Genomic DNA, 24,733 nt, shown 5'->3' with positions numbered 1-24,733 from the left:
TAATTTATAAAACGATTTATTAAGCTAAAACATTTGGGTTTGGTTAGTTTGAAAATATTGTACTGGGCACATTTTATTTATAAATAATAAAACGCAATAATCCATACATATTTTATTAAATTACAAAAACATTAAAAATATATATATATAATGCAATGAAATTATCAGATGTTACAAGTTTTTTTTTATTTTAGAGAATCTGTAAGATTTTTAACCAAAGTGATCTTTATATTTTGTTAAAGGGGTAACCCTTTCTAGTAAAAAATACTATCTAAATAATCATAATTTTACACTGTACTTTTTACTTTCGCCATGCAAACGAAGGCAACGTGATTTAATCCGAAAACAACGATTTTTTTATTGCTGCATTTATTAAAGTTTTATGAGGTATATTAGTGATTTTTCTTAAATAATATTAATAAAGATTAATTATAAAAAATACTAAATAAAATCAAAGCTTGACAAAAATACTAGGAAGTGAATGCTAGCTTTTGCCATAAATACCATTGGTATGAAAAAAATGTCTTTGTTTTTCTTTTTTTCTAAAAAAAAAAGAAATAAAAACTTACTTATAAAAAATATTTTATAAATGCTTATCCTATACTTAAGTAAGTGCAAAGAATATGAAAAACTTCTATATAATCACTGGGGCCTATATTCCGAAACGTGACAGCATTAAGTATGACTTTGGTACGTTAAAAACGTATTTTATTTTTACTAATATTTCATTCAGATCTATTCAGCCGTTGTGGCGATATTACATTTAATTATTGAATTGGCTAGGAAATTTTCAGTGAAAGTGCACATTCTAGAATACATAGAACCATATTTATTGTACTTTGACAATTGGGGTAAGAAAATTATCATTATAAAATATAAAAAAAAACTCGTTTAAGACGATGGTATAAAAAAACTTTTTTTTAACCGACAATTAAAACCGCCATATTCTCGTAAGTATAATAATAATTTTCTCTTACCGCAAACCCCCAACTTGTATATAAATGTATTATTTTGCATTAAAAATAAAATCCACTATTGAAAAACATGATAAAAATAGTGTAAAATTGTAAATCCATAGACAATCTAGCGTAATGGACTGAGAGCTTTGAGAAGACGGCTATTTGTATATTTCCCGAATAGCACGGACAGTAGGGACACTCCATAACCCGTTGCTCGTTCACCCTGAAACAATATCACAACATATTACAGATCCTGTAAGTATAATAACTAAATCTCTTAAACAACTCTTTGACTCTATCGTACCCGTAACCTCTTAATTGAACTCTTAAACAACTCTTTGTCTCTTTCTATCGTATTATATTTACGCTGTGTTGAAGAGACCTTGTTTAGAAAGTTCAATAGGATTGAATGGAATAACTCATGAAGGATGGTAGTTACTAGTTATTAATAAACAATGACTGAATAATTATAATACTAAATATGATTTTTAGAGTGCAGAATTCTAAATCAAATTGATGAAAATGACCAATTCGGTGTTTTGATAAATTTGGGAATAAATAAAAAAAAATCTTCAAATACCTGTCAAAATGATGATGAGAATGAAATGATTTTGATCAAAACGGATTGATGATAGAAAATAGATGATTACAAAAAATTCCAACAATATAACATAACATAACTTCAACAATATTTGAAATCGGTTAAAAATAAGGCTGCAAACCCGAAATTTTAAAGTGATGTACTTACAATGTGCGCAGGCGCAGCCATATCCACATGCAGCCATTGTCCGGGGAAATCGAAGCCTAAATGTGCCAAAATGAAGAGACCAGCACAAGATGGCTGCGCGTTGTTTCTATCCTGTAATATCAAGAAGACTTTATATAAAGACGGAATAAAATCAAACACGGAAGCCACATACAAATTACTTGAAGAAGTCAAGTTAATTAATAATTAAATAATTATAAGCGTTTATATATGGGTCTGATCTTAAGGGATACCTCTGCCCATGGACACTCAAAAAAGGCTCGCCAGTACGTTGCCGGCCTTAAGAATTGGTACGCTCTTTTCTTCAAGGACCCTAAGTCGAATTGGTTAGGAATTACTTAACTAGCAGCTTGTTCCACATATGTAGTACTACTGTAGCAAGGCAGTTTGCCTAAAAAATGCTTACAAAAGTTGTGGAATATTTGCTATTGTTACAATTAATTACCCTTAAGAATCCACAAAAATGATTTTATTAACTGTTTTTCAATTTTATTTATAGCCTCATATCATAAATACAAAATATATACATTACAACTATTGTTTTCCTTTATCAACGATAACCGATCCTATGTGAAAAGGCCTCCCTCATTGACCTCCATTTTTCTTTATTGTACACTAATTTCGTACAGATCTTTCCAGCCATTTCCATCCACCTTTTAAACTGCCTACCTCTATTTATTTTATGGCCATTTTAAACACTTACCGCACTTTCATAATTAAATAATAATATTAAGATTTAAATAATTATTATAATATATATTTAAATAAGTAAATATTATCCTTTTAACTATAATTAGCTTATCCCTTTGGTTTTTTGATGTATTTTTTATTTTTTCTCGCGTTTAGTTTCCCTAGCTTTTACTTGAAACTGACATAAAGTTACTATTGCCATAAAATTAAAAAAAAAAAAACACTTACCGCACTTTCATAATTAATAATAATATTAAGATTTAAATAATTATTATAATATATATTTAAATAAGTAAATATTATCCTTTTAACTATAATTAGCTTATCCCTTTGGTTTTTTGATGTATTTTTTTTATTTTTTCTCGCGTTTAGTTTCCGTAGCCTTTACTTGAAACTGACATAAAGTTACTATTGCCATAAAATTAAAAAAAAAAAAAAAAAAACACTTACCGCAACACTATTCTTCATGTCGGCCACGTGGCTGCAGAACTCTGTGAAGTGCAGCTCTGGCGCAAAAGGAAGAGCATGTGTGAGGTCACCAGATCTCAGTCCAGCGGATACACAGGCCCGCTCCAGGCTGGCTGTGTTCGATATAATCGCTGCGTGGTATTTGCCGGTAGCTGTGCCCTGCAAAAAAAAAAAAATTTGGTGTAAAAGTTAAATCCAATACTACTATAACATAAGTGCTAAAACAATGATAATTTCACTAATTAATATGTTAAACAAGATGCTTTTAATTTTACTACCTGAAAATTTCTTTCTTATGCTAACTTTGATAATTCTGAAAATATTTTTGTAGCCATACATTATATTTCTTTCCTTTCACTCCATCGGAGGTCAAGTACTAGTGTAAAACTTTAAAGTAATGGACTTACTGTAGTCATAGTGTCCTCGAATAAAGGCTATTTTTAATTATTTATTTTACATTATAATTATATAGGACCTGGATGACCGAGCTTAGCTCGGTATTTGTATAAATCATGTTTTTTGGAAATTTTATTTCAGTACGAATTAGATACTAATAATATTATGAAAAATGAATATAATTATCAAATAAAGATAATTATATTCATATTGAAGTTTTTATTTGACTGACATCTTTAAACGAGCAATTCTATGTTTAAGTTGATAAAACACAAATAAAATGACATTTTCTAGAAATGATTCCTAGCTAAATCGATTTATCGCCCCCGAAACCCTCCCTATACTAAATTTCATGAAATTCGTTGGAGCCGATTCCGAGCTTCCAATTATATATATATACAAGAATTGCTCGTTTAAAGATATAAGATAAAATATTAAATGTGTCAGAGCAATAGGGGCTGACACAAACCATTGCCTCAACGTGAGTAAAAAGACTATTACAGACTATCAAATAGTCTGTCAATTTGTAAACTATCTAAATATAAATTAGATAGTAAATAAAATAAAACCATTCCGTTTTTAAATAAATTGACTATTTATTAAAACTTTAGGGGTTTTTGATCAACATTGAGGGGTATTTAAAGTTGGTTTAAGGGGGAACATTTTGTAGGAGTTGGCAACACTGGTCGTTGAGCACTTGAGTCTGGCACCTGCGCCGAACAGGCGCACTGTTTTTATATATTAATTAATACCGGCAGACGGGAGTGATAACAATTTTGTAATTATTAATTTGTTGAATCTACGACATAATAGAGTTATTTTAACATACCTGTGCCCCGGTGAGTGTAGCCACATCAACAATGGTGTCGGCTTTCAAATCCCGACGGGCGTAGACCACACCGTCACTTAGTACCAGACGACCTAAAATTTTACATAATTTATATATTATAGCGATATATACAATCACACTAGCTTAACTTAATTTTTTTAAATATATAATCAATTTTTAATATTCATTAAAATTAATTATATTTCATATTCAAGTGAAATTTTTTAAAAGTATTTTCAATTCCATTTACTAGTTGCAATTTTTTGTATCAATATTAAATTGACAACAAATTTAAAGCATAACTAATAGTAGACACAAATAATAATAAAAATCAAGCATGTTTCATAACTAAGGTTTCAATATCGTACAGAGGATTAAAACTTCATACCTTCCGCATCTGTATTGTTGATTTCCACAGTGCGACCAGAGTACAACTGGTGAATGTCGTCTGGCCTGAGAAAAAATTAATTAAATCAATATTAACGTGTTTTTACTTTTGCACACGCGTTTGAAGATATACTTCTTTGGCGTGACAAGATAAAAAAAATATTTTCTAAATTTTTATCTTTCGTCTAGAAAAAACTACACTAACAATAGAAGTGTGCTGGAAAGCAACAGGAAGCTCAAAAACGAAATGTCCCTGCTATTTAAGGAAAATACTTCACTTAAAGATCATTGTGATATGCTATGCTTCATTAGGAATTAAATAAACTTGACAGTTATGGTAATTAGTATGAAGTTGCTTTGTAGCGCATAAGTCTTGAAAAACAGCTATTGTAGGCTCAGCAATATATTAATAAACTGGAGGCAATATCACATAGCGAAAAAGATACACAAACAAATACCTTATAAAAAAATTATAGAATAATGTTTGTACCTAATAACTTTTGTTTAATGTTTACATTCAAAATCATGTTATTTAACTTAATTTAACTTACCTAGTAGCATTGGGCCCAACAGAGTTTTCGGCAATACACAAGACAGCATGTAAGTTGATGGTGGGTTTAGCTCTAACTACAGCTGCAAAGGCACCTAACACCGCTGCTGCCCCACCGCAATCACCTTTCATGCCCACCATTGAAGCCTAGAATACGGAGATATTTTATAAATGCTATGAATTTGTTGAACCAATCATTACGAATTGAACATTTAATTTAACACAATATTATACAAGAACAACATCATAAAAATTCTACATACCCTGGCTTTGATGCTGAGACCACCGGTGTCATAAACAATGCCCTTGCCAACCCAGGCCACAGTCTCTGTGGCTCCAGGGGCCATGTAAGACAAGGAAACCAGTGCTGGAGGCTTAGTGGAAGCCTTGCCGACTCCATAGATGCCACCCATTCCTCGTTCAGCCAGTGCCTCGCCACGTATAACTGTTGGTTCTGCTATATCTAGTTTCTTGGCTACTTTACAGGCTTCCTTAAAACATATAACTAATAATCAGAATTTGATGGCATTTCCTTTGGTTCATTTATTTTCTTTAAATAAGTACGGTTTATTTTTAGAAGCAGAGGGATCTACAATCCTTTTTAATTGCATCATTTCCAAAACATATATGTATTTTAAAAAACACTAATATGTACTGCCTTTTAATTTTAGAAACTGTTACAATATCTCCAAAAAATCAAGTGTTTATGTATTAACCTAACCTTAAAAATAATATTTAACTAAAACGGATACTGACTTGAGATTATAAAACTGGAAGGTTGTAGTATATCATTTTCACTCTTACAATTATATTGTACTTGTGTGTTTTAGTTATAACTGTTTGCCTTGTTTATAATATATTCATGTTCCCTAATCTAGATCCAATATATTATATGATAATAATATATATTTATACACTAAATTTTTATTAAATTAACACAAAGATAGGACAAACAAAGTTGTTAGGGTGAATAACTAATAGTCCAATAATAAACTCACCTCAACAAAAGCGTCCACATCCATAATGTTAGCGGGCGTGTCTGTAATTCTTGCAGCAAGACGAACAGAATCAGCTACATCCTGTATAGTGCCAAGCTCTTCATTGGACAGGGTCCCATCTGTTAGGGCTTGCTCATTGGTACCTTCGTCTTCCGAGTCACCTTCTATGAATTAAATAATCCTAGATGTATAAATTTTTTCATATGGTTTGTTGTGTTCAAGATGCAATATAAAAAAAACATCTTACAGTAACAAAAACTACTCAGGAAAATATTTCAGCATGAGTACAAGAAATGGTACAAGTTTGTGTGTCTTTTTAATGCACAGATGGTCAGGTTTTTATTTTCTATACTTTTATTAAATACTCTACAAGTCTAATATAAAAAAGTCTACTGGAATTTAGTATATTATAAATATTAAATAAATAAAATATATAATATTTATATAGAAATAAGTCTATTAAAAATCAAAGTTGAGAGAATGAACTCAGTTTCTCACAATTCAAAAAAACAATCAACTTATTTTGGAAGGGTGAAACTTCAGATTAATGTTCAACTTAAGACTTTATTTGGTTTAATTTATTATTTATTAATACTAAAATTTGTGTCATGTGATAGTATACCTTAAAACTACATTCTGCATATTTTTAATATAACTTCTCAAACATTTTTACTACGTAGAACTTACCATGATTAACTATGAATATCTCAACAGTGAGATTTGTGTTAGCTGGTCGGGCAGGCTGATTGGAGTTCAGTGGAGCAGAGCCAGACCGAGCCGAGTAGAGAGGGACTGACCTGGCAATGGCCACGGCACTGGCTAATACATCTCTTTTGCGACATACCAGCTGTTAATACATAATTAAATGAATTATGTGTTTTGCCTAATTAAATTTTATAGGTTTAAATATTTACCTAAGTTCTGAACTTTTACAAAATCTAAATATTATACTTGATAAAGACAATTTTCTTATAAAAGCAAAATGCTAAAAATGCTTACAACAATATACTCTTCAGCAGCAGAACGCAGTGCTGACTTGACAATTTTTGACAAAGCATAGTTTCTTGAGGGTGCAGTGTGCCTAGAACGTCTTGGAGGTAGTACACCAACAGCAGCACCACGGGGCCATAACTCTGAGACATCACCAGCTGATGTCACAGAAAGACCACGACGCCATACCTAGCGTAAAACTTGCATTAGACAACTAGAGCATTCAAGCATGTGCTTTAGTAAATTAAATTGATAATTTCATTTTTATTTGATATTATTTCGTAATAAATCTCTCTCAGAAATTTTACCTCTTCAGTTACTCTTGACTCAAGCTTGCACCTTACATCCTGCCAGGACAATGCTGAAAGATGAGCTGGCTGCCCCACAAATAAGACAGGTGTCTGTTCAGGCTCTGAAGCACTCAAACCCCAACGAAACTTTATTGATGACATTCTGCAAACTAAATTATTATTCTTTTAATTGAGATCATATTTTATTAACATATCACTACTTGATGTAATACCTTGATTTCAGTAGTTATGTCTACTACAATCCTGCTAAAAGGAAATATAATGTTCACACAACATAAAACTTGATAAAACGATTGCAAAAGAATTGAACACTATTAGCACTATCTAGATGTAAATGCCAACTAAGTAAATACTTTTATAACCTCATTAAAAATGCAAACCAATTGCAATATTAATTGGTTTGACGACAAGTCATTCACCTGATATGCGTAGTGATAAACGGGTAGTATGTACACTTGATATTGTCCTTAATAATATCATTTTTATGTTAATTATATAACTTAACCATATAAAACAAGCGACACACAACGCTGACTCGTAAATCCTAACGTTTCGCCGCTTTGTTCAAACTTATCAACTATTCGACTTACCCGAAACACGGCCTACCTAGCGTTCTTTTTAATCTAGCACCATATAAATTTAAAAATACAAATATATTCTTTGTAATATACAATTTTGATATTATGCTATAGTTGTTTTGAATATTGGCATCAAAACATTTTTCAATTTATTAATTTTTGCTTCGTAATTCTATAAAATCGTAAATTAACACAGATGTCGAATGACTTCGTAGTTCGTAATTGTCATCTGACGATTTACTGAATTACTGAGTAGTTCTCTGTTGACTGTTCTACTGATGTCAATTGTCAAGCGCCTACTAGCAATTTTGAGTTTTGAAATTTGACTTCATTTTTTATTCGCCCATGGCGCAGACCATACCGCCTAGTCTTTCGAGAATTTTTCCATTAATTATATATTAGGTTCATTTATGTCTTTCGTACATTTCAATTTCTTTTCAAATTCATGTTTTAACTTTTAAGTTATGTCAAATCGAAATCTTTATCAAGTGGTGTTAAATGTATTATCAGTTGTTTTGTAGGTGGTCAAATCCGTGCTAATATCATAGTATAAATTAACGTCTTTTAACATTTTTTTTAAATATTTGTTTACAGACGAAGGAGGAGAAAAATAAGATGATAAAAAAGTAATGATAAACTGAAGAGCTATTCTATTTAAGGCATTATTTTATATGAAGCCAATAATGAAGACCCCACTTAGTTAAATTTGCATAAATTTAAAAAATTTAATATTCATTATCTTTGTAGAAAGCGAGCATACAATTACCATTATCGCAATTAGAAATGTAAAATGGCGGACACTGCATTTTACTCTTACTAAATAGTTTTTAAAAAAAGCTCACTAAGATTTAGGAGAAGAAATACAAAAACGAACAAATTTGTAATTGAATATTTAATCCTTAAGTATTAAAAATACATAACAAAAAAATTGTAAGCTGCGTGGTAACTTCTATAATTATTATTTTTATATAAGCGTTTTCATACTCGTCGACATTACAAAATTCAAATCCGGCGTGTTTAATACTAAACTTGAATACCTTTTAAATTTTCGCAATGGCAGACTTCTATATAAATATTGAGTGCTACAATCGGTCTTATAAAAAGTCTGTTTGGACACAGATTTAATTAAAAAAGTATTACTGGTTTTGAAACTTTATTAATATGGTGTCTTTGGATTATTGTATATAAAAACGCAGTATCAGTTGGTGTTGTAAAATATAATTGCCATTTTGCAGTAATAATGTGTTCTTCAAAATAATAAGTTTTGATTATTCTTATTCAAGAGTCAAGAGGAAAAATTACACCCTCTGTAGAAGCATGATAATTTTTGTCTTAACTATAAACCCCAACCAGTACCATTAACCTTAGCAACCATATAATTTGTATTAATCACTAGCCACAATTTCACATTTAAATATTCATTACGATAAAATACATTTAAAATAAACAATTTTATTCAATAATTTTATAGTTATAGACTTGCAACGCCGAGTTGAGGTAATCATTTATTTTTTACCAAAACATTCTTAATTTCACCTTTTATCAAGTAAATCGCTGAAACATTTGGGCAGTCATACAAGACCGATTACTTCACATTATTGTACATTTCAAAATACACTTTAACACATAGCAATAAGGACGCTTTTTCAAATTAACAAATAATAATCTCCAAGGCAATAAAAAAAATCTTGCAAAAAGGATCATTGAATAGGCCCACAGTTTATACTATATGTATAAATCTATTTTAATATAATTACTCCGAAATTTTATGTCATGTCATTGAATTAATTGAGTATCCCTGAAAAATTCAAGTACTGAATCAGCCATAGATTAGCATAACCCTTTAACGGCATCTATGCTGTGGAGCATAGATAAAAATATATGTCTATATGAAATAAACAATCAAAAGTACAATTTCTTAGTCATCGAAATATTATAACTAAACGTATTTAAAATTTAAGACAAAATTTTTACCCGTTATAATTAATTAATTATTTAAAAAAATTTATTTCAAATTATTTAATAATTTTATTTAAATTTAACACGGAACCTGTATCCTACAATATTGTCAATGATTTAAGATAAAATCCCGTGCACTTACATTTTCCATTCGTTTATTTGCTTAATGAGATATAACTAAATTTTATGTATACATATATATCTTATGGCATACAAATTCATACAGGCTAAAAAAAGACTAAAAATAATTGTCAACTGTCATCCAGCAAATAACCGAATGTAAACACATATAATTAAATAATTACATTCGTTAATTATTATAATTGATTTCGAGTTAACAACAACAACAACGACTAAACACGGACACTTTATTGTCAATTTAAGTGACAGTTAATAGTAAAGCGTATCTAATATCTGTGGATCACCATAGACATTGTACTGTTCTATTGGCATTTAAGGTTTTAAACCTAAAGCTATAGGAATTTTTGATAAAATAAATACATCACAATTACTCCATTAACTTTAACAATTACTATTTCATATTTGTAAAGACAACTAAGCGCTAGTTAATTGCCAAACAAGTTTGAAAGTAAACAAACAATCTAAACTCGAATCTGAAATTATCTAAAAACATTTGTATTGCTTTGTCCTTCGTTTATGGCATCTAAATACATTTCACTATGTTTAAAGCTGCTATTAAGTACAGCGCCATATCTTAACCGAACTAGATACTTGTTTCAAACCAAACAAATTGCAGACCATTGAAACATACATCATATTGTAAATTGCATCTTAACACAAGGTAACAAAGTCGCAAATACAACTGAATATTGTTAAGGGCCCAAGGTTTTGGGGTCGCCCTCAAGTAAAGTGAACAAAATCAGCACTAACTTAACTTGATACGTATCTTAAGGAAAACGTCTTTTAAGGCAAGATCAATGCTGCAAGTTTCAAGCGTTCTAAGGAGTGATAATATTTTAGCATCCGATAGTTAAACTGAACATAGAGTTAATCAGTGTGATGCATGTGTTTATTAATAGAACAGGGGACATACCGGCAGACGGCTCACCTGATGTAAAGTGATACCGCCGCCGATGGACACTCTCGATGCTAGAGGGCTCGCGAGTGCGTTGCCGGCCTTTTAAGAATTTGTACGCTCTTTTCTTGAAAAGCTAATAAAAATATAAAATTTTACGGTATTACGCTTGGTACGCCATTTTCTGGAAGGACTCGAATTGATTCGAAAATACATCAATGAAAATTTCAACATCTTAGAACACCAGAAACATACATTGCCTATGTCGTATCACAAAACAATCACTGAAATTATAATACTAAAAATGGTAAACAAAAATACACAATGTAAAATAACAATCCTTCTACAATTATTTAATTATACCCTCAATTTATTGTTTAATATCCTACCGTCTTTTTTTCGTCATTTATAAAGAAAAATATAGAAATATCTATTTCTGACCGATTTGTAAGAAAATTAATGCGCGATTAATCTATATTAAAAAGCAAAGTACAAATTGTACAACTACCCTCACTACGGATATTTAGTATTTCTTATACTTAACTCTCTCTTTAAGGAATATAACACGAGTAAAAGATGACTGTCCCGCTCTTACATTTTATTATCAACACAGTAGAAGCGAGATAGTCTGATAAGTATCTAAGCCACAGACTGAAATTTGATGACTAAAAAAATATGTACAAAAAAGGAAAAATATACAATATCAATCCAGAATATACATGCTGGTCAACTGAATATTCATATAAAATAGACCGGAATAATTAATAAATCATACAAGTACATATATTTTGTGCGCTATTATTTATTAATTTGAATTTATGATACAACAATACAATTAGGATTGAAAACATAATTTCCTACAAAACAACGCACGAATGTTCTAAGCATATAAAACTTCTTTATAGTTCAACTTAGTGTTCGTTCATCGTATACGCGTACATACAAATACGTACAATCTGTTTCTGTAACATTACTATCTTTTGTCTGTGGCTTAGTCATAAGTAGTAACGCTAAGTAGTAAGTAGAATAAAGCTGGAAGCGACAAGCGGACACAACCTCTAGCACAGCACTTCGCGCTGCGGTACATACTGAAAAAGATAAGTATTTTGTTACTATACTATCTATTTAGTATCTGCGGATAGATAGCCGTCGTTGGATAGGAAGAAAAATATTGTGAACTTTATTAGCTAAGTTGACGACACAGGAACAGAGTATCTTACCCTCAATAGAGATTTTAAGTAGTGTCATTGAACACTTTCTTGTTAAATATTCTTATTAGTAAATTAGTTTAATTATATACTAGGCCTAAGTTAGGTTAAATCGTAATGTTTCATGATGTCAGTAGTTAGTAGACACATCTATAAAAGACTGATGACAACTATACTCCGATTTTTAATTCCGATTCAGAAATTATTAGAATAGAATTCTGACAGCTATCATTTTTTGACATGTCAGAGATTGTAAACCTTTTTGGCCAGGCCCAATTTTCAATTTCAATACGAGTCTGAACATTTATTATATTTTGTTAGTGAATGTATATATTTTATTGAGTGCGAAGCTCCACATTAAAAGTGGTTTAACGGCGAGTGATAATTACGTCCATTTTTATCACAAACACAAGTAAACATATATCTTATTTTATTAAAGAGGTTTACTAAACCTGTAATTAGTAGGCAGTGATGCCAGCTAAAGAATAAATGATATGTAGTGGCTGATTATTTAAACATGTTTGCAATTTAGCAATTACTTAAATAATATGACTAGTTAAGTTACCCCGTTTTTCTATAAGCGTTTTAAAGATTTTAAATAAAGTTGTTATCTGAAAGCATGCCTTGTTCCATTAATAATTATTAAAACATATTTTAAAAGCAAATTTTATAGTTTTTCACATATTTTTTTTGGTTATTATAATTTGTAAAGAATAGTATACGGGAAAATGTATTAAGCCGGTTAAATTTATTTGACAAATCGTTACAAATAATTGTCCTTAAGAATATTGCACATGCAATGAGTTACCAATTAGTTTTTACTTTTAATGAAACTTAAATAAGGTGAGAGCAAGAAGTGTGTTTGTTGTTGTGTTTTCTTGCGTGAGTGTATTTGTCTGAATTTTGAAAATAAAAAAAAATAATGAAAATGACAATTTGATATACGTACATATAATATGAGAAGCGGTCACCACAACCGCGGCGTATGCAGTTGCATGTAGCCGTCGGCCTGCGCTCGCCAATACTCCCCACCGTACACCCACGTCTCTTCACCGCCCTCTGTGGATTTGCTGAAATAAACATAAAAATTATTATTAACAAACACATGTTCACACACATTGCATTGGGAATCCACTCACACACACAGAAGCAAATTATTAGTACATTATGGTCATCTTGTATGTGGTGTAAACCGTTTTGGCTATAATTTACTATATAATCCAATAAAATTTATTATGACCATGCGTCATACTCGTTAACGGGTGATAGTTGTGGTGACTGGTCGTAATTGAATTCGTGTTTGCGGTGATGTTAGTTATTTCGACTACGTATTTGCGTGTTGTTCCCATGATAATGTACGTGCGTGCTCCATTTCGGCCTACTACCGATAGAGGACAAATCTTTGTTTTTAATTTTTGAAGTGAAACTTTATATTTCTCTTCTTGATACTTGAGATAGATCGATCATCTATTGGGGCTTTTAACTTAGTAATAATTAATTTACAAAGTAGTTGTAATTCTGATTTTTTGTAGTATTAATTAACTATTAATTACTTAAGATATCATATGCAACATGGTGTAATGTTTTCAGCTCCTTACAAACATTTTGTTAAATAAAAAGCTTGTCGATTGAAAGATTGCCGGACAGTTTATTGCCAGTTCTTTTCGTCCGTTCTACGACATTACTTTGAGAACTAGCATAAAATGTAAAATTAAAACAATTTCATATACATTTCTGTTTTTGACGTTCAGAAGTGTACACTGTGTTACCTATATGAATAAATGAGGATGTATTTATAATTACCGGAACCAGGCAGGCGTGTGATCAGGTCTGTCTCTTCGTCTCTCCCGTTGCGATTGCTCCAACTCGTGCTTGAATTGTTCTGCGGCGTCCACGTCGCCTTCTTCTAAGGCACGCTGATCTGGCCTTCAGGGTCACACAATATTTAATTAAAATTTTTGACATCAAAAAATCGCTGATTCTATTTGGAAGTTTTACAATACAAAACATTTTCCTATTAAGAAACTAAAATAATTTTATTAAACCAAGTTCTCTATTCTTCTCGTTGAGGTATATTTATTTTCATATAAACCCTTAATCATAATCTGTGACCATAAAATCATTTTAAATACAAAAAAAATATTTGGTCTACAGTTTTTTATTCTGGGAGAAATAAGGGATACATATATACATATACAATTCTATCTTTCTCCACTTATTTCTTTCCCGGGCCACTGTAGTAACCATAGACTTGCTCTTATGATATTTATTCATACTAATATGTAATATACATTAGTAAGAGTAAATTGTATGTCTCCTCACCTAAACCTAGTATCTGTATGAGGCAGTATATCTTTCAATCCGGGTTCCATTTCGTTAAGTTCCATCGCGAACCGTGTGAACCCGTAGTATAACTCATAGTCTGGCGGCATCGCACCTGTAATACAAAGAATAGGAAAATTCGGTAAACAATAGACAAACGACACACGGAAATGTTTATGGTATTTGTCTATGGTTTGTGTTTTTTAGGTCCATAAAGTATTTTTAATAATGACCACATTCTAACGAAAGTCGAACGTCGCTGGCATACTTTAATCTTCCTAAATATAATGAAAAAAAAACACATATATGATACAACTTTTCATAAAAACAAACAAACAAACAAACGAGCATGCGGGACGCCTAAAAAGGCAGTCTTCTCAGCTCAAGACACCCATTTTTAGTGGGTGCGTTGCCGGCCTTTAAGGGCGAAAAAGATATTAATCTCTAGGACTCTTCGGCCAACGCGGCGAAGTACGCAGTTTATATATATGTGTACGTCCCCATACGTACGTACGTACGTTGGCACAACGTCCGACACGATCGCCAAACACAAACTTGAATGACATTGTAATTCTTACCAGGTCTCCACAGACATCTGGCTGCAGGTGGTTCCCCAGCATACAACGCTTCCGACCATCGGCCGTGCAATCTTAGATGCGAAGTTTGCTTCGAGTAAACCGCACCGCGTACTTCGTGACGCGAACTTGACCACGAACTTGCCTACAAATTGAAAAAAAAAAAGTATTTAATAACGTACTATAAACTTGAATTAGTTTAGGAATGTTTTCAAGAAGTTAGGTAAATAATTATACATAAATAGTTATACATAATTTAATGAGATAGAAGATCTTTGGAAACTTGAATTTTATTTCGATTACACATACATACATATTGCTAACCACGGGGACAAAGTCGTAATGCACTATTACCTGTTTGAATGTTTTAAAATTTTTGTCTTCTTATTAACTGTAAAGTTTTCACAATTTTTGCACAAGGATGTCGTAAATGACGATGACGGAAATTATTTTGTGCACCATGTTATTAATACTAGTTTAAATAATCGTAAAAGTAATGCGACAGTTTAAAAACAAATAGAGTGGTATTAATATATTCCTGTTTCATCAATGTCATAGTGGTAATAGATTAATTATTACGGTCTAAACATTCGTCCAAATGTGACGTCACAAAGTGTGGTACTGTAGTCTTATTAGATGAATTACAGTAATGTACATACAGTTATTTTTTAACTAATGTACACTAAATATATAACAACAATAATTAAATTGGCGAATAAGAAAATTAGCTAACATTTGTATATATACTTGGTATCCTAGTAATAATATAGGTTTTATTTATACAAAAAAAAGATATTGTTTATACGACTTGTTCCCCGGGACAAGCGATATTAAACTTCTTTCTATCAGATAAATATTAAATAGGAAATTATTACCTTAACAAAATGTAGTTTGCAGCTAATATCTGACCCCTGACAAGTGATAAGCATGTCTCCATACTGATCCACCCAACGCTGACCGCCGAAGAGATTGTGGACACAGGTTGTTACCTTGAGGCATTCAATAAACATATTTTAAGACACTTTTTGTTGACTATTTATTTTACAGAACAATACAGTCTAAATCATGATATGTTACATTTAAACACTACTGTGGTTTGTATTAATATAGCAATAGGCAACAGCTGGCTTGTCAGGAGAGCGACAAATACATATATACGTATGTATGTTATCTGTTATAGTAATATCACTTTTTTTAAATGTCCTATTTTTTTTGGCGAGCGCTCAGTATTGGCCAAGTGGATTTAGCGTGCTACTGTAAACCTGAAGTTGCAGATACGGTCCCCAGCTGTGCACCAATGGATTTTTAATCTATGTTAAACACTCCCTCAAATGGTAAAGGCAAAAATGTAGTGAGGAAACCGACTTGCCTTAGACCCAAAATGTCGACAGTGTGTGTCAGGCACATGGGGCTGATCACCTACTTACCCATTAGATTGACAAATGATTATGAAACATACATAACTCTGAGGCATAGAGCTAATAAGTTTGCGCCACTGACTTTTTTCTTACAAAACCAGCCAGAAAAAAAATATTATACATATAAGGTATGTCTGACTTTAACAGGTACACACGCAATTCGCATTACTTATTAATAAATTCTATTCGATTATACATTGAACAAGATAACTCTTTATTTCGCTTAAAACAAACACATTTTTATATCATTAAAATAAAAATAAAATAAAATAAAATACGTTTATTTTGGAACATAAGATCATCTAGGTATCACTTATTCCACGTCAATCAATTCGAACTTGTAGGCATCCCTACTCATCGGCAAAGAAGACAGAGGGTGTAGGCCGAGAGAAAAAGCCGGCGTAAAAAACTCTCGGTACTCTTTTAAAAAAAAAAGTATACACAATCACTAAAAACATAGACAATCTTCCCTTTATAATTATTTTTTTGTGATATTTTACATATTAACATACATGTGTATTAGCATTAGCATATTAAAATATTATATTTTAATTTGAAGGCAAATCTATTTCGATTAGGTCGCCTCCGACAATATTGTTCTAAAAATGATACCTTATTCCATGTGTAGTGATCTCCAGTCGGCAGAAGTACGAGGTGTACTCGACCTGCCGGCTGGAACTCCATGGACTTGCCCCAAAATTTGGTTTTTATCCGCGCCTCTTGCCAGAATACCCAGCGACTGGATACAGCGTGACATGCAGATATAGGCGGATGGTGGGACACCTGGTACAATCAGCACATAACAATCTAATCTTATATAATACTAGCTGACCTGTATTTGTTTTGCCATGTATCTTATATCTTTAAACGAGCAATTCTTGTATATATATATATATAATTGGAATCTCGGAATCGGCTCCAACGATTTTCATGAAATTTATTATACGGGAGGTTTCGGGGGCGATAAATCGGTCTAGCTAGGAATATATGATAGAAAATAACAGAAAGGTGGCGTTTAAGTAGTCCCAATTCAAACTGAAAATGCCTTTTCCTGACATCTTTCGGCGAATAATAATACTATTTTTTTTAATTTTTTTAACGACACAACATCACTAAACCTATTCCAGCATATATATTCTATATTATTCATATTTCATCATTTTATTAGTATGTATTTTCCTAAAAACACAATTTATTAAAAAAAAAAATACCGAGCAAATCTCGGTCATCCAGGGACTATCATTTATAATAAAAATAGGGGTTGATCATAGAGGGTTAAAAATTTAGGTCACCATAGACAAAATAAGATTGTTGTTCTGTGTACGTTAAGTTTTAACTAACCTGTTCAGCCAAAAACTTGAATCCCTTATCCTCTCGCACGCATTCGTAGGTCTCCCCCAGGAGGGGATTAAAAGGCTTGCTCGCTGCCCTGTGAGCGCTGGCAGCGTACGAACTAACAGCGAACGCGGCCACCAAAGCCATTCGATTTACGGGGTCCTCACATGTTGACGCTGAATCGAGCAGTTCCGAGTACTCTAGCTCTTCGCAGAGACGCTGTGGGGTTTTATTTAGTAAAAAATATCAAATTAATAAAATTAAACCAAACTAAAATACCTTTAAAGTTTCTTCTTGACGAACTTGGTTCTTGGAATATCCGACTTTTTAGAGAAATTTAGAAAATATAGAGATTACTTAACACACGTATTTATGCCCCAAAATAAATTATTATATTTTTATATAGAACTGGACAGACGTTTGACAATCCCACATGATTTTAAATTATATGTGGCGTATTGGAGGGCATGCCTATGGAGATGCCGAAAACCGCTTCTGAAATTAACCTACATCTGGTTCTTTATTGGTTTAACAGACAACCAGATATTTGAAGTGAAACTTCTTTAGGCGCATGATACCCTCATTTTTGAGAGAGTGAGAAAGGCTGAATTTAAAATGAAGCAAATAGCCATGGAGCGAGAGTAGCGAGCAAGCAAGAGAGAAAGAGATAGAGCGAACATTGCATCACGTAGGGCCGGCCATAAAGCGAGAGATCGGAGAGAGCGTGAGAAAGATTGAGAGTAAGGGAGATCGAGAAAAAAAACCATCTATTGGGGCTTTTACCTTAGTAATATTTAATTTATAAAGAAATTTCGCACGCACATTGCACAACATTTTCAGCGAAACAAACTCTTACCGGTAGCCAACTACCTGCTGCTGCGAACTGTAAGTTGGTAAGGCCATGTTTTACATTGCTTAAAATCATAAGGGTGTTTTTCAAGAAGATGATTACGTGCTGCTGTGTTGGATAATTAATGAGAAAGTGGAAGTCCTAGGTTCGATATAATCCATAAATCCGATTCAAACACGTATCTGAGAATAAAACTTATTTAAGTATTCAATGTTATAAAACTAACCTGCAGCATATTTAACGGTTCGTTAATAGTAACCGGCATGGATATCTGACTGAGATCTTTTCCAATATTCTTATATAACAGGTTCCAGAGGGATGGACCTCCTGGAGTAGGTCGTGGTGCTGGAAGAACTCGTCTTCTGCTCCATTGTTCCCCGCCATTCTCTGTGGGACCTATTTGTTCTGTTGCCACCACTGAAAAGAAAAATCTACGTTTAGAAAAAGAAATTGTTTTACACGCACCACCAAATTTAAACTCTGATTTTTAATTCCGTAGAATTTTGGCATTTCATAAGTGTTGCTACTAAAAAGTTCTCCACCGAAAAAGGGACAAATTTGGGCCATTTCAAGGGAAATAGAAAATGAAATGGTACGTATCTTTTATGTTTTCCGTACAAAAAGGTAAACCTTTACTCTCAAGATATTTAGTCAAATTAATTATTTTATTCTTTAGCTGGCATCACTGCCTACTAATTCCAGGTATAGTAAACCTTTAAAAAAAAGTTATCTTACATCATATTTGCAGTCTCCATTACAAACTGCAAAATAACAAAATAAAAACTTACTTGCGGCATCACTATTATCGGAACTGGCTGATCCTTCTTCACTGCTTAGTGAACCCGCCTCTGATGAGGAATCGCCGTCCAGTTCAATAACACCAGTCTATTAAGAAATAAACTTATAGCTAAATGATTTTTTATCTTTAAAAAAGAATATTGTTGCTATTTATACATATGATTCTACAGTATCTAAGTCGGCCATGCTAAATTACGTGAGTGTAAGATTGTCCAGAATTTTCTCAGAAATTCAAATCGAAGTTCCGACTTAGTGAACACTCAAAGTTTCATCAAAATTGCTAATTGAGATCCCATGTATACGCAGTTTCACGTTGGTTTCATTAAATATATATATATTTTAGTTTTTAAGCTATTGCATAGATTTTATCGCGGGCATTGAGTGCGGCAACCGAATTAAGAAATTTCGTAACAAAATAAAAACCTAACATATTATGACGAAATATAGGTGCGGCCAATTCGCGTTAAAGCGGGACGGACATAATGCGTCTCACATCGGTCTGGCGTGATCGGTGACGTGGCGCAGGTGCGTTAGATTGAGACAGACTATATATGCGTGTTAGTGCTAGTCTGAGACTAGTAGAGCAGTAGAGTGGTAGATTGAATAAATATCAAAGAAAAAAATAAAATATTTTTTTTTAAGAAGGCAAACGGGCAGGAGGCTCATGTAATGTTAAGTTATATAATCCGCCACCCATGGACAATCTCTATACCAGAAGGCTCGTAAGCGCGCTGCCGACCTTTTAAGAATTGGTACGCTCTTTTCTTGCAGGACCCTAAGTAGATTTTACTCGGAATATCAGTGGGCAGCTTTTTCCACATAGTGGTGGTGCGCGGCAAAAGTTGCCTTAAAAAGCGCTCAGTTGTGGAACCACAGAAGAAGAAGAAGCTGAGGTGATACGGGTGGAATTTCGTATTCCGTCTGTCCTAATGAATCTGAGCTACAGGTATTAAATTACTGACCTCATCAGCGTTTATAAGATTATTCTCCTTGACCTCTCCGTTGTCGTACTCTTCGGCGTCAAAGAATTCCGATGCAGAAACACAAGAGGAACTGTAGCTTAGCGAGTGTTTGTATTGGTTCTGTAAAAAATGGACGCTAGCTATAATAAAATGTCCTGAATGATTAATTCGGAATGTCAAACTATCGTGAAACAAAACTTAACAAATAAAAATATTAAAAGCCTGCTATATCTTTGGCTATGTTTGACTATACTATGATTGCGTTTTTCCCACGAGTATGTAAGTGCGTGCTCCTATTTCACCATGCCTTCTGCTGATAGAGGACAATTAATCTTTGTTTTAAATTTATTTAATAATTATATTACTTAAGATGTCATGTGGAACATGGAGAAATGGCGGCAGCTCCTTACAAACGCTGTGTAAAACAAAAAACTTGGCGATTAAATAGAGTGGCGGAGTGTTCTTTTCTGTTCTACGCCATATAATCAAAATTATGTAAAATTAGAAGAATTTCATATACATTTCTTAAAGACCATCATTAAATAATTTGTGAGTAAACTTCTGGAACTGTGATTAAATAGTTAGATCGCCACAGATTTGCTATGTTGTATACAGTAGAAATCTATATGAAACGTAAAAAAATTGTGCAACTGTATACAGTATAAATGGTTAGAAATTGTATATCAATTTAGACCAACCAATTTAGGCTTAATTAATTAAATTTAATCAGTTAGTTAATTGTATTAAATACTTTGTTTGTTTGTTCCCTTTTGTAAATCTTTTTGTTATATAATGTATCATGTATCATCTATGTTCTCGGTGTATTTGTTTGATATTACATGTAATTTGTGTTAGCTGTAGGAGTACAAAAAAAAAATCAATACTTACATGATCAGAATTCGCACCCATTGACGATATTTCAGCCAGGTCCGAAGCGTCGTAAATGCGCGAGAGACGCGAACGTAATTCTGTACGCAACACTTTACACGTCATTACTAATGCACTCTGGTAATAATAATTCACGAAAAAAGCTATTAAAAAAAACTTAGATAAAAAAAAAATTTAAATGCATATTTTAAGCAACCTAACATCAGTTTCTCATAGAAAAGCACGCCAGTTTAAACTTGCTAAATTTTTGTTGTTACTCTTAAACAAATAAAAAATTATATTATTTTAATGTTATAAAAGAATGTATAAAAATAATATGTAAGACTGAAATACGAAGGCGAAAAGACAGTTCCCAGTTCAGTTAGCATTTCAAAGGAGATATTTAATGTTTGACTGATAGGCGTATTTTACATGAAAAAATTCTACTATTTAAAAATGATGGTATGCCATGCAAATTGAGATGTCTCTTCCAATACATAAAATCTCTTCCAAGATATAAAAAATACAATTAATTATTGAAGATTCCCACCAGAATTCTGCTGTAATGCCGTGGACAGATTAGTTCTGAGTGCAGCCACCACGCCACTTGGCGCTGGTGTGCTTTCTGCTGACTCCATGGCTGCTCGGAGACGACTACGTTCGCAGACCTAAATTGAAAATAGCTTAATTAGTCGTTCAATTAACAGCCTAGTTTTTTCACTAAACGGCGACATTTAACTAGCGGCCTGAAAGAATTTCAGCCAGTTGATGATAGAGCTAGGCTCAAATCAGAGGCAAATGACGTTTCATTACTTGACTTAACTGACAGCTCGATTAAATATATACAAAAGCAATTTATATAGTTCTATACAAAAATGTATCCACATATATTGGCAATAGGAATTTTGGTTCATAAATAATGTTAATAAACCTCTGCTTTGATGTCTATAGCATACGTTTCATAAGTCCAACTGTAGCTGCTAAGTTTGTTTATCGAGAAAAGCCATTTAAAAAGATGTCCATCTACTCTAGCTATTGTATATTTTTTTGCTTGGTTGACCGTTTCGAGTTTGTTGTGTCTACCTGCATTTTTGTTACTGTATTTGTTTTGTGAATTTTTGTATAGGTACCTTCTGTGCGTTCTAGTAATAATTATTTAGTCCTGTAATGTTTTTCTCAGTAAGCGAATTTTTTAATTCATATGAGAAATAAAGTTATTCTAACCGTATATGATAACTCTTTGACTACTCACCAGCGTGGCAACGATGCTCTTCAGATTGGTGACCAGATCCTTAGCGAGTACCGTAAAGTCTTCTCTCAGCTGATGGTCCGGAGTGAGGCTTGTGAAACTAGCAGGGGCTGCATTCAGAACCTCAGCCCCTGGCAGCGATTGGGGCCTTGTGGCTGCACACGCTAAAATTGAATTATTCTTTATTTACATTGTTACTTCACACGAAAAATCGTGACGAAACGGTATGCCTTTGAACCAGAAGTCAACAGAAGTGTGTCAGGTACAGAAGATTGATCTCTAACTTGTATATTAGAAGGTAAGGTAAGGAAGGCAAAGATTGAGCGAGACGAGAATAGTTCAGTTATTGCGAGTCGTGTATGATGTATATTTCAAGATTAATCAAATATTAACCTGTTCCAACTAAACTATATTATTGATATCTCTTTCTGCCACAGCGTAAACTTTGACATAAAGAGAAGAATATTGTTTAGAGTCCAATTAGGTAAATTATTTTGACTTGCCTCGCGTTTGTATAGTATTTTATAACAGGGAATAATATGACAAAACCATGTATGGAGCTAAAGTTATCGAACTATACAACTTTAAATTTCCCCAACTAAATAAATATGTACGATGTGTGTACAAATCCATGCAATAATGTCGTAAAAACTTATTATGAATTATACCCTAGTTACAACATATATACATTAAATCTACAGCTATCTTGTTCAAAATCTATAAAGAACTAATAAATTACCAATTATAATAATACTTCTCGTAACTATATATAGTAGCAGTATGTGATTAGCGTAAACTAGCCCGTGTGTGGCAACGTACTGGACTGACAAACTGGGGATCATTACACATAGGGAAATGCATTACCGGGTCATTGTTTGCGCTATTTCTTGGCTCTGAACCTAACCTAGCGACAAAGTAGGTAACCTCGTACGATCGAAACGTACAAAACTCCGGAACCAATGAGTACGCGCGCGCTTATACGCTAAAATTGTCGGGAAGCCAGATTATAACAGTGAATGTCACATAAGACACTTATAATTTATATCGTTTTGAAGTAAAATTAAATCTAGGACTAAATTGAAAACTTTTTAATCGTACGGACAACATAACGTAATCTAATACACTCTTTTGAAAAAAACGGACACATTAACGTCCTAAGGTAGATTTCACTTAGTCAAAAACAATTTTTAACAATCACAAACGTTGCGAAAAAAATTTGGTGATTAAAGGGTGGCGAGAGTTTATTGCCAGTTCTTCTCTCCTACGTTCTATGCCTAAAAATAGAAGCTTTTAATGTACGCTTGCCACCTGTTCTATAAAAAAAATATATCTTTTTTGACGATCATAACTGTACATTGTGTTACCTATATGAATAAATGATTTTTGAGTTTAACTTTAATTGTCTGCCGTAGTCTGTATCTTATTAGAGTTCTTTACACTTTCTCATTATTATTATTTGTAACTTTATTTGATAAAACATGTATTGTCTTAACTTCCGACTACGTCCTATTGCTTGGGATTTTTAAATAATCCAAAAAAAAAATATAAGCATACATACTTCATAGACAATTAAATTATATTTAAATAAATAAAATTGACTTAAATTAAATGTTAAGTTTAAGATAAATTACACCTCTATAATATATAAACGTACTAAGATGTTTTAAGTGTTTTACGTACGTCTCTGTCTACGAACAATATTTGTATGAAAAAATTACTTCTGTGCGTACAACTCACTCATTAAATACTTAACTCATATGCTAAGCAATCTAGTTAAAATTGATTTTTACTCACATTGGTAGTCCCTCAGTAATCGCATAATGTACAGAACTAGAATCCTTCCGTAAGGCACAAAAAACCCGCCACTGTCAGTCGACATATTCAATACACTTTGTTAAACGAATTTATAAATATAAAAACCACTGTTTAAGTCAATTTATTTTATTAATAACTACTAAAGGCAGGAAACTTGTCTAACTTTTTCTTCCCAATATTCAATCGAAATGTTCTCGCAAATTTGATTTTTCATTCTCGGAGGATTTTTATCATATTGTAAACACGCGGATTCTGTGACATAATCAGCAGATCTGTCTTATCAGATAACCCACTACCGGTCATAATTTAAGATTAGTTGAAGGTCATTTTTGATAAATTATAAATGCGAACAACGTATCGAGTAATAAAAATGTAGTCTTTTAAAATCCCATTGAAGTAATAAACCTATTATTTGTT

At 32.4% G+C, this 24,733-nt stretch overlaps 2 protein-coding genes across 8 annotated transcripts in view; both read right to left on the bottom strand.

Annotated features, from left to right (window-relative positions):
• Positions 1 to 329: 329 nt before the first annotated feature.
• Positions 330 to 8,163, bottom strand: LOC110996348 (probable aminopeptidase NPEPL1). Of its 3 annotated transcripts, none has more exons than XM_045628298.1 (12): positions 7,935 to 8,163; positions 7,342 to 7,493; positions 7,043 to 7,222; positions 6,731 to 6,890; positions 6,044 to 6,207; positions 5,309 to 5,536; positions 5,047 to 5,192; positions 4,497 to 4,561; positions 4,109 to 4,200; positions 2,866 to 3,042; positions 1,708 to 1,818; positions 330 to 1,182 (listed from the first exon to the last, which is right to left on the bottom strand). In XM_045628298.1, the coding sequence occupies exons 2-12, from the start codon at positions 7,483 to 7,485 to the stop codon at positions 1,084 to 1,086; spliced, it is 1,566 nt and encodes a 521-aa protein (XP_045484254.1). In that variant the 5' UTR covers positions 7,486 to 7,493; positions 7,935 to 8,163; the 3' UTR covers positions 330 to 1,083. The 3 variants fall into 3 exon arrangements, with proteins under 3 accessions (XP_045484254.1, XP_045484253.1, XP_045484255.1); XM_045628297.1 differs by lacking the exon at positions 7,935 to 8,163 and adding an exon at positions 7,764 to 7,908; XM_045628299.1 differs by lacking the exon at positions 7,935 to 8,163 and adding an exon at positions 7,557 to 7,680.
• Positions 8,164 to 9,122: 959 nt separating this feature from the next.
• LOC110996392 (oxysterol-binding protein-related protein 3) overlaps positions 9,123 to 24,733 on the bottom strand; it is a 32,821-nt gene continuing 17,210 nt past the window's right edge. For 3 of the 5 annotated variants that reach the window (XM_022264037.2, XM_022264039.2, XM_045628476.1), the window contains 14 exons: positions 22,505 to 22,665; positions 21,803 to 21,920; positions 21,274 to 21,365; positions 20,386 to 20,505; positions 19,414 to 19,510; positions 18,852 to 19,042; positions 17,782 to 17,994; positions 17,053 to 17,223; positions 15,898 to 16,011; positions 15,026 to 15,167; positions 14,448 to 14,562; positions 13,929 to 14,051; positions 13,075 to 13,195; positions 9,123 to 12,005 (listed from right to left, as the gene is read on the bottom strand). In XM_022264037.2, the coding sequence (XP_022119729.2) occupies positions 13,093 to 13,195; positions 13,929 to 14,051; positions 14,448 to 14,562; positions 15,026 to 15,167; positions 15,898 to 16,011; positions 17,053 to 17,223; positions 17,782 to 17,994; positions 18,852 to 19,042; positions 19,414 to 19,510; positions 20,386 to 20,505; positions 21,274 to 21,365; positions 21,803 to 21,920; positions 22,505 to 22,665 (1,760 nt within the window). In that variant the 3' untranslated portion in view covers positions 9,123 to 12,005; positions 13,075 to 13,092. The remainder of the gene's footprint in view (positions 12,006 to 13,074; positions 13,196 to 13,928; positions 14,052 to 14,447; positions 14,563 to 15,025; positions 15,168 to 15,897; positions 16,012 to 17,052; positions 17,224 to 17,781; positions 17,995 to 18,851; positions 19,043 to 19,413; positions 19,511 to 20,385; positions 20,506 to 21,273; positions 21,366 to 21,802; positions 21,921 to 22,504; positions 22,666 to 24,733) is intronic. The other 2 variants (XM_022264038.2, XM_022264041.2) reach the window with 1 other exon arrangement.

Source organism: Pieris rapae, chromosome 5 (assembly GCF_905147795.1).
Source record: "Pieris rapae chromosome 5, ilPieRapa1.1, whole genome shotgun sequence".
NCBI lineage: Eukaryota > Metazoa > Arthropoda > Insecta > Lepidoptera > Pieridae > Pieris > Pieris rapae.
This window is presented reverse-complemented; position numbering and strand designations above follow the sequence as displayed.

What these genes read in the sequence shown, in the direction of transcription:
- LOC110996348 (XM_045628297.1), bottom strand. Translation starts at nt 7,824, where the DNA reads ATGATATTATTAAGGACAATATCAAGTGTACATACTACCCGTTTATCA. An exon ending in ATGTGGACGCTTTTGTTGAG is followed by an intron (nt 5,537 to 6,043) that starts GTGAGTTTATTA and finishes ATATGTTTTAAG; the next exon opens with GAAGCCTGTAAAGTAGCCAA. An exon ending in CTACACTCACCGGGGCACAG is followed by an intron (nt 3,043 to 4,108) that starts GTATGTTAAAAT and finishes TTTTTTTTGCAG; the next exon opens with GGCACAGCTACCGGCAAATA.